General features: G+C 58.4%; 1 protein-coding gene across 5 annotated transcripts in view; it reads right to left on the reverse strand.

Annotated features, from left to right (window-relative positions):
* The window catches only part of CACNA2D2 (calcium voltage-gated channel auxiliary subunit alpha2delta 2), a 141,805-nt gene extending 136,265 nt beyond the window's left edge, over positions 1-5,540 (reverse strand). For 4 of the 5 annotated variants that reach the window (XM_014792381.2, XM_087431086.1, XM_014792382.2 and 1 more), the window contains exon 1: positions 5,123-5,539. In XM_014792381.2, the coding sequence (XP_014647867.2) occupies positions 5,123-5,337 (215 nt within the window). In that variant the 5' untranslated portion in view covers positions 5,338-5,539. Of the gene's footprint in view, positions 1-5,122 lie in introns of all 5 variants that reach the window. The other variant, XM_087431084.1, reaches the window with a different exon arrangement.
* Between the last annotated feature and the right edge of the window lie 4,474 nt (positions 5,541-10,014).

The raw sequence follows: 10,014 nt of genomic DNA on the forward strand, positions 1-10,014 counted from the left end.
GTACCCTAGGTCCTGGGGCTCCCTCCCCAGGCCTGAGGCCCTGAGCCCACTCACTCAAAGGCACAGGTCACCAGTACCCGAGGCAGGTCTCAAATCTGGAAACCTGTGAGGACAGCAGCAGGGGGTGGGGTGCTGGAAGGGGAAGGAGAAAGAAAGAGACCATCCCCCAACCACAGACAACACCACCCTGCCAGACAGGCCCATGCCACAAGCCTACCTGCACTGACTTCCAAACCTCCAGCTGTTCCTTGAATTGTTCCTAGCAATGAGAACTCTGATTCGCCGGCCCCCCAGCACCAGGCCCCACCTGTCCAGACAGCACAAAAACCCAAGCGCCTATAAGGTCCGAGTCCTCTGAAGTCGCATGACACAGCTGTAGAGGGACTAGAGGATCCAGCCTCAGGTTTCCATTAACAACCCTAACCCACACCCCCATGACCTTTCTCTTCGGAATCATACTGGAATCGGGAGAGGGAGACGGTATCTCAGCGTCACAAGATGGAGTCCCTCCTGCCCACTCCTCCATTCCAGGCAGGCCTGGCCCATGATTCAAAGCCTCAGAGAAGAGAAAAACCTGGGTCAGGGGCAGAGGGGCTCTGTGATCACCTGTGTATACGTGGGAGGGGGTGGAGGTGGGTATGAGGCTATGAGCACTGGGGCTGGTAGGACAGCCTTGGGCCAAGGAAGGCCCCCCAGGGTTACCTGAGACCCAGAAGAAGACAGAGAGATAGCAGGAACGGTGACAGCTGGGAGGTCCAGGCGTGCCTCACACATCTTAGGCCTCTTCATTTTGAGTCCCCACCCCCAACTTCCTGGGCTCACTGCCCAGATGTGCCCAGCCCCATGGCAGGGCAGCTAAGTACCTGCAGATTAGTCTTCTCCCAGCCCTGCCTCTGGTAGCTGTGCGGCTTTGGGCAGGTCCCTTCATCTTTCTGAGTCTCAGTCTCCCCATCTGTGGGATGGGTATGACCATGGGTTCTGAGGTCAAGGTGGTAATAGGGGTAAGGGGCCTGGCCTGAGCTCAGTGAGGGGGGGCCACCATTAGGCTGGGGATGTTCTCCTTCATGGTCAAGTTGGGCTTCAGGCAGTGAGGCAGGGAGGTGGCCCAGTGTCTGTCCTCAAGAAGCTGATATCCCATGTGGTTGGGTACAGCCTGAGCTAGTAGCACAACCCAGTGGCACACCTCCAGGAGGTGTGGGTATGAGACCTTTAAGGAGGGATCTAAACCCCGGAGAAAAGTATGCAGCATCAGGGTCTGATGCTCATGCTAACAACAGCTGCCATGGCGCCCACCCACGGAACCCTCCCTGCCCACCAGAGGATACACCCTCTCCCATTAATTCTCACCACCAGCCTCTTAAGCAGATCCTATTATCTTAGTTGGGGAAACTGAGGCAAGGTCATCCCAATGGAGAGGGTCAGTTCTGGAGACCAAAGCTTGAGCCAGCAGGGCCTACGCCTGACACTCAGCCTGTCCCCAAACTGCCTCCTCCCAGGAGCTGGCAGGGTCCACCCATACACATCTGAGGTGCAAAGAGCTGGCAGTGCCCACGTGCCCACAGGCAAAGGGAGAAGGCGCACTGAGTGCAGACGTGCTCACTCCACTCATGAGTCTGTCTCTCCTTGGGGACACTAGTGTGACTGAGAATCCAGAGTGAGATCCACCAGCAGACTATGAGAGTATTCACCTTAAAATGGCCCCCTCTCTTCTCAGGGACTAGCCTGACAGAGCTGGCTCAATAAAGGTGGGTCCTAGGTGGGGACAGCAGCCAAGGGTCTCCCCCTCAACAAAATCCTCAACATTAGGAGAGATGGGAGCACCTGGCAGCTCTGCATGCCAGCGGTGGCAGCAGCAGGCTGAGAAGCCTCACCCCCTCCTCCCTCCTGCAAAAGCTGTGGCAGGTTGTTGGGGAGATGGGGGACCCAGATGTGTGATGTTGCCTCCTCTAATAGGGAGAGCCATGAGGGGGTGAAGACGTGGGCTCGGAGGCCCAGACAGACACACATCACCCACCATTGACCATAGCTAGACCGACGCATGCCCTGTCATGGGCACTCAGGAAAAGGAGCATGTACTCTGGCTGTCATTAATATGCTGGGGGGTCCAGACCCCTCAGGCCCCTATCTGCTTCCCACCCACCCACCCACCACCAGAGGAAGGGAGGCGCTGGCCAGCACCATCACTGGGGCAGAGTGGGGCTAAGAGGGTCCAGCCAGCTGGGCACTCCACCCAGCACTCAGCCAGGATCCCTCAGAGCAGGGGACAGAGAAACCCAGGGATGCCAGAGAACAGCGGACAGAGGTCGAAGAGATGACAAAAGAGGCAGGCAGGGCAGGGTGGGCACAGAGAGATGAGAGGGATGGGCAAGGAAGTGGGGGGAGGGGTTGAGGGGAGAACAGATGAGAGACCTGAGGAAGGGGGCAGGGGAGGAAGGAGAGGACAGATAGGATTGAGAGAGGAAAAGACACAAGGCAGGCAAAGCAGTGACGGCTGCCCCTTGGCCAGCAGCAGCTTGAACGCGGGTGAGCAGAACTGGAAATGAGAGGAAGCAGGTGAAAAGGAATGTGTGTGCTCTGATTCCATCTCCCCCACTCACCCCCAGACACACGAGTGCACGTATGCAGACATGTGCTTGTGCACGCGCGGCCTCCTCCTTGTTTGAAACCCTGATCCACGTCCAGGTGGGGTGAGAGAGCCCCCCCAAAACCACAGCCCTGTCCTCCCTCCAATGGTAACTCCTCTGCCTTCCTCCATCCAGCAGCAGCCTTGGTCCACTTTGCCTGGTGGGCAGAGAGCCACGCTGCCAGAGCGATGACAGAAATGACAGCCACCGGACCCCAACCCCACACTTGCTTAAAACCCAGCGGCTTGGGAAGCCGGGCCCTGTCACACTGCCAGGGCCCTGTCACACTGCTAATGAGGAAATGACTTTCTCGTCAAGGGCTCTCTCCACTGTGGGGTCGTCAGCACAGTGCCGTGAGGCTGAGGGTCCCACTTCCCACCTCACAAAGCCACCTGTATCAAAATCTCATCCTAGCCTGGCCACGCTGACCCAGGAGAGTTCAGGGAGGCCACCCACCCCTGAGCAGCCCCACGGCAGCAGCCTCAGCCTTTCATGTCAGTTCAACAAAAGCCCCAACTCCAACTAGCCAGGATCGGGTAAGGGAACCCTCCCTCGATTCCCTTCCCTTCCTCCCTCCAAGGATGAATGGGGATCCGCATCTGCGGGACCAGGGCAGCCGAAGGGCGCTGGCTGTCACGGCAAACCCCACGTGTCGTCGCACATTAGTCACCTCCTCCTAGACCCTGAGAGCTGTGCAGCTCCCACCCCACCCCCACTCTCATTCTCTAATTACGGTTTGCAAGACATGTCCCAAACCCTCAAATTAGCTCCAACTACATCGACAAGAAAAGAGCGTCCAGCTGGAAATGTGCCGCTGCCATCATACCCGCCTCACCATCTTCGGGCTGGAGACAGAGGGACAGGTGTCCACTCCGCTCAGGGTCTCACAATGGCCTTTCAAGGGAGACCCATGTAGGCCCAACAGCCATCTGACCCCCTGCAGCCTGCAAGGAGAGGGGGTGAGGTGGGAAGAGGTGAAAAGAGACGGCTCCTGATACCTTCACTCAAGGAGCTATGCAACGGCTAGGGAAAGAATAACCATGGCTTGGCTTTGAGGAAAAAAGAACGACAAAAAAATTATGCTTTTGCTCTTTTTAAACATTGTGACTTAAGTCCATTTTCATCACAGCAAATAAAAGACAATAATGCACCCACAAGCCCTGAACTTCCATATGCTTCTCTTCTCCCTGCGCACCCCCTCACACACACACGAAAAATCCAGACGGTTGACAGAGGACACGTCCGTGCAGCACCTGTAATTCACCAACTGATCACCCGCCTGAGCACAGCCAGGCTGTGCGAGAAGAGAGATGACAAGACGGAGGGAGACTCAGAGCAGTGGCATTCAGAGTTTGTTTTTCCCTCATCAGGGAGAACCTAGCAGGTTTTGAGGCAGAACCAGGGGCTCCTACCCTAGGGCAGGACTGGTCTAAGGATGCAAAGCCAGCCTCTCCCCTTACCTGAGGCCAGACCCTTCCCCTTGGCCACTACCAGCCCAGCTACTCATTTCCCATACCTCCAGCCTGGCCACTGGTGAAGGAGTCCAGGGACAGGTGGCTCCTCAGACCCAGAGACAGATAACCGGCAGCAAGGTGGTCACCGTGCCACAAAGCCACAGCAGGGAGGGGTGTCGGGGCACTGACATAAAGCTGGGGCATGGTGCCCACGGAAATAGCTGCTGTCCTAAAGGCCACATGCACTGAATACCCACTTCCAGCCTCAGACACATGTGGCCAAGCTCACCCCAAGGAGGATGCCCGAGTTTGTGGGCTCTTGGAGAGGAAGAGAAGGCTCAGAAGGACCACGGAGAACCCACAGAAGCTGGCAGGGCTAGGAGATATTATTACCCTATTGGCAGCAGTAGCAGGGGCAGGCAGGGGTCCTCCCTGCCATTCACCTTCTGCCGCCACCCCAGCACCTTCACCTCTCAACTGGGCTCTCCAGGGGACTCCCCGCAGGTGGAGTGGGGGGGCCCAAGACACTGATCCCCTCTGTGGCACTAGCCACAACAAGAAGCTGCTCGCATCCTCTGCATCTAGCCCTCCTCCTCAAAGGAAAAGAGCAATGAAGACAGGTTGAAGGTGCCCCCCCACCTCTGGCTGGAGGTTCCCACCAGGGAGGAAACGTGGGACAGACGCGCGGCTCCAACTCCGCTGAGCAGGGGTCGCTGGTTGCCCCCTCACCCAACCCCAGGTTCCCCTCTAACTGGGACAGCGGCAAGGGAATCAGCTGGCAAGCTTGGACCCCCACCACCACCACCTCATCCCGAGGCTTGGAGATCTTGCTCTGCCCAGTTTGGGGGGTTGGGGAAAGAAGGGGCACCGCGGGGAAGTTTCGCGACGCAGCCAGAAGCGCCGGGACCGCGTCTGCCCGCCCTCTGGGCTTGGGGCCGCCACCCCCAGGCCCGGCGGCAGGCGCGGGGAGGGACCGGCGCGGACCGGGGGGCGGAAAGGGCGCAGGGCTCCGCCGGGGTCCCACAACCAGCCGAGGCCACTTACGTGTGCTGCTGGGGGAAGCTGTAGGCAGAGGCGCCAGGGGCGGCGAGCAGCGGTAGCAGCAGCAGCGGCGGCATTAGCAGCAACAGTGGGCGCGGGGGCCGGGACGCCGGGCGCCGGGCGCCGAGGCCGGGCTGGGGTCTGCGGCCGGGCCAAAGAAGCGCGATCCGCGCCGGACCGGGCCGAGAGGCGCTGCAGGTCCCAGCCGGCACCGCCATGTTTCCATTCAAGATGCGGCGCCGCGGGGAAGGGGTGGGGGGCGGAGGCGGCGGGGTGGGGGGGGCGCGGGCTGCGGGCGGCAATCCGGCCCTCTCCCCTGCCGCCGCCTTCTTCGCGCGGGGCCTCCGGGGCTGCACGGGCCGTAGCGCCTCTGCAGGCTGCGTGTTACGATCTCTCCAGGGCGCTGGCTCGAAGCGCTCTGAGCGCCTGGCGCGGGACCGGCGCTCAAATAGCGGCCGCCGCCGCTAACCTGGCGGCGCCGCCCTCCTCCCTCCCTCTCTCCCTGGCTGGCCCGCCCCCGCGCGCCCCCGCCACGGCCATGCGCGCGCCCGTGCCTGCGCGCCCCTGGTCCCCGCGCAGCCCCGAGCCTGCCCCGGCGCGCGCGTCCTGCGCCCTAGCCGCGGTCCGAGCTTCCAATGTGCACCGCTGCCCCCACGCCTCAGACCCCGATGCTCTTCTCTGCAGCACCCGCAGGAAGAGCCCCCGCCCCGAGGCCCAGGGCAGGCGCATATATGACCCTTCTAGGGGCTCGACCTTCAACAGGCTTAAGGCCTGGAGTCACAGGTTTAATGGTGGAATGGCAGGCTTCAGCCAAGACCTGAGTAGAGGGCAGCAGTGCTGAACTCACACCTCCAGTGGCTTCAGCTACCTTCAAGAGTCGTCTCTGGGGGGACTTGGATCCCCAGCCCCTGAAAGAAAGAAAGGACCTGGGTCTCCTAGCTCCCTGAGAGGGAACCTGGATCCAGTTGCAGAGTTGTGAGGGGCTGAGAATGGCAGGATGCAGCCCTCTGCAACCACTCATTTCACTTCCCTGGGCTAAGCAGGCACTGTGTGCAGAGCAGCCCCAAGCCCCAGCTAACCACTCATTTCACTTCCCTGGGCTAAGCAGGCACTGTGTGCAGAGCAGCCCCAAGCCCCAGCTCCCAAGGCTTGCACAGCCTCTATTTAGACTCCTCCAGTGCCAGGAAACTCAGCCCTGCACAATCCAATCATTTCTGTCCTAGAGGCCCCTGGCTCTTTCCTGCTGGGAGAGAGCTGGGAGAAAGCTGAGCTGGTGTCAATTCTGACCCTGGAACTTGTGGGCCTCTCAGAGCCTCAGTTTCCACCCTTGTGGATACTTGTATGGGTGCCCACTCCCATTTCCAGGTTGAAGTGAGAATGGGAGTGAATTGCTTGGTAAACCAAAGCACTTATGGTGGGGAGAGAACATCCCTGCGATTCTCCTGAAGTTGCCCTGAGACCCTGCTCTGCCCCCAGTACAGATAGGATGGGAGAATGCAGGGCCCCCTTAGCAGTAACTGCCGTCAGACTCTGTGCTCAACATGAGGAGTGAGAGACAGTAACCACTCGTGCAAGGGCCCCCGCCTTATGACATCTGGGTGAGTCTTCCATCACCTACTCACAAGTCAGCCTGAAGAGGATTTTGCAGTTGAGGAGGGAAGAGTGATGGCCCCTGGACTGAGGAGGGCAGAGGTCAGAGGCTGGAAGTAGGGCTCAGGACAACCTTCACCTGCTCCTCAGTCCTGCCCGGCTGTCCCCACCCCTGCCCCACCCTTACAAACCAGGGCTTGACAAGAGGACAGCTTTGGAGCTTCCTCTTCTCCTGACCTGAGTGAGTCTTCAGGGGCCAGACTGAGGTTTGCCAATAGGCCCAAAACTATAAGAACCCAAATACATTATCAGAGGAAAGCAGTGCCCTGGGCCCCAAATCCCTGATAGGCCTGGGGCCTCGTGAACAGAAGAAGCCTGGTGGACTCTGGGAGGCCAAGCAAGGCCAGTTCTATGGAGGACAAGCAGGGTCCTCACTGAGCCAGATGCCTGACTGTGCCAGATGTCCCCACCCCCAACTCTGAGCAGGGCAGTCCCTCCAGGCTGGACAGAATGGGGGGCGGGGGAGCTGCTACATAGAAGAGTCAACAAGCCTGAGCTAACCAGTCCCTTCCCAGCCCCTCCTGCTGATACCTGTCTCTAGCATCTCTGTCTCCCGTATGCCCAGGGCACCACTGGCCCACGGTATCCTCCCCCATTTGTTTGCTGAACAAATGCCTGTGCTCATGGCCCCAGGGAACCAGCATAGAGGGTATCATCCGTCCCGGGTGCCCTCGGGGGTTAGGTGGGCACCTTCCTGAGGCAGACTCTACAGTGGCAGGGTGCAAAATATCAGGAGCATCCTCCCTGCCCTCTGAAGCCAGGATGGCAGTACTGTCCCCAAAAAGTGACCAGACCATCAGGCACCTGTATGCAGGCTGTTATGGCGACTGGGCATTGGGAGTTGGGCATTTCAGTCCCAGCCTCCCTCCACAGATATACACCTCATTGAGGCCGCTGGCACCAAGGGAAAGGTGGGAGATTTTGGTTGACAGCCCATTAAAGAAAGACAAATAAGGAGGGGAGGTAAGTGAGAGTAAACGGTTTGGGCTGGCCCCGTAGCTTAGTGGTTAGGTGCACGCGCTACGCTGCTGGCGGCCCGGGTTCGGATCCCGGGTGCACACCAACGCACCGTTTCTCTGGCCACACTGAGGCCACGTCCCACATACAGCAACTAGAAGGATGTGCAGCTATGATACAACTATCTACTGGGGCTTTGGGGGGAAAAATAAATAAATAAATAAAATTAAAAAAAAAAAAGAGTAAACGGGTAGTAAGAGTTTACACCTTCCAACTTCTGAGGCTCACAACATCCTCGGTCTCTGATGGCTGACTCCAGCCACAAGTTAAGATCATGGGAGGAGAAATCAAGCCTTCCCAGGGAGCAGAGGCACTTCCATGGTGGGCACATTGACAGGTTCAGCAGCAAAGGCCTCTGGCTACCCACCTGGCCAGAGGTGCATGTGCTGGAAGTCGTGTGGGATGGGCAGGGGCTGGTCAAGCTGCAGCCAGCAGAGAGGGGTCCATCCATGGCAGGGGGCCTGGCAGGTGCCAGTTCTGCATGCCACCTAAGGGGAGGTCAGCTGAGCAGACCAAACAAGACTGGGAGGTTTTTATGGAAAACCTACTATGTGCCAAGCAAGTCCTGGGCTCAGTTCTGCCACATGAGAGAGGAGGAAGCCCATCAGGAACATCTGGGACACCTGGAGCAGCAAGATCCCCACTCCAGCCTGCCCACCTCCAGCCTCCCTTGCATCACCCTTTGCTGCTCCACAGGCCAGGGGCCTGGACAACTTCCTGTTTTCTTAGGGCTTTACCCATGCAGTTCCTTCCACTTGGAACACCCTCCCTCATCTCAACCACTTGAACTCAGGATATTTATGGATCCATAAATACCACTTCTGCCAGGAAGCCTTCCTGGATCCCCCCTCAACTATTCAGGTCCTCATCCCAGTCCCCACTCTCCTGCCCCCTCCCCCCTGCCATACACACAAGGACTGATGGAAAACGCCTGCACCCTGGACTCTTGTCAAGCTGGGACCCAAGTCTTTCTTGTCCCTGTCACCCCCTCAGGGCCCCACACAGAGCCTGGCCATTAGGAGGGCACAGGAAGTATCAACATAAGGACTTTTGAGTGGCATCTCCAGGAGCCTGGGGGAATGCCCAGGAAGAATGGGGTGGCCTGGGCATGAGGAATGTTGGGCTTTGGCATCAGATATCACAGGTTGTATAGCCAAGTCATTTTGCCTCTCTGAGCCTCTGTTTCTTCATCCATATAATGGGAGACACGGTACCCACCTGGCAGGGGTGGTCTGAAGATCCAAAGCATGTAACACCCTGAGGGCAGGACTTGGTACTCAGGACTTAATGGAGGGAAACCACAGAGAGATTCAGGTGTCTCCAAGAAGGGCAGGTCTTACACGCTGGCAGGCAGGGAAGGCTTCCTGGAAAAGGAGGAAGGATTCCAGCTTGACCTTGCAAAATGAACAGGATGGAGTAGGCATATTAGGGAGGGAAGGAAGGGAGACTCTCTGGGGCCAAGTGCAACCTAAGCTAGGACCTGCCCTTCCGAGCCCTGTTGACCCAGCTCTGCCTCTGCTTGGGTCAGTAGAGCTGGCCCTAGCTTTGGCTAGTGTCCTTCTATAATAGGAGGCCGTCCTTGTCTCATCCAGCCCCCTCTGATGTGCCTATTCTCTGCCCCTTTTAGGCTGGACTCAGTGGTCTCCAAGGGTCCCCAGCCAGGATACACTCCAGGTATGGGCTGACTGCCAGTGCTTGCACCTGCCAGCGGCTTCTGCGGCTCACCCACTAATGCCTTGGGGACATCCCAGGGATGCGATGGTCTCACAAACAGCCCTGCCTGAGAATGGCTCAGATGTGGCATGGCCTCCAGGTACAATCAGACAGGGACCTCAGAATGTATCAAGAGTCCTTCAAGGATCCTCCACACAATAAATTTAGTGCCATTTATTGTAATTACTGGAGGGGCTGGAGTTGAACCCTTTCAGGCAGTATAAGCCGTCACCCTCAGCACACCAAAGTTAAGGCCAAGTCCCAGGCTGTAGACTGTCGGAGCCTGTTGGACCCCCTTGTTAGACAGAAGGGGAAACTGGGGCCCAGAGATGGGAGTAGACTTGCCCAAGGCCACCCAGTGGTCAGTGCAGATCAGGACATGAAGGCTTTGAGTCTGGAGACCTGGGTTTTCATCCCAGATCTGTCTCCCCGTGACCAAGAGCAAGGCTAGTCAGAGCCCGCAGACCCTGGGCCTTGGTGTCCCCATCCTGGCCTTCAATGTCAGAGAAGGCAAA

Source organism: Ceratotherium simum, chromosome 5 (assembly GCF_057802395.1).
Source record: "Ceratotherium simum simum isolate JZ-2026a chromosome 5, ASM5780239v1, whole genome shotgun sequence".
NCBI lineage: Eukaryota > Metazoa > Chordata > Mammalia > Perissodactyla > Rhinocerotidae > Ceratotherium > Ceratotherium simum.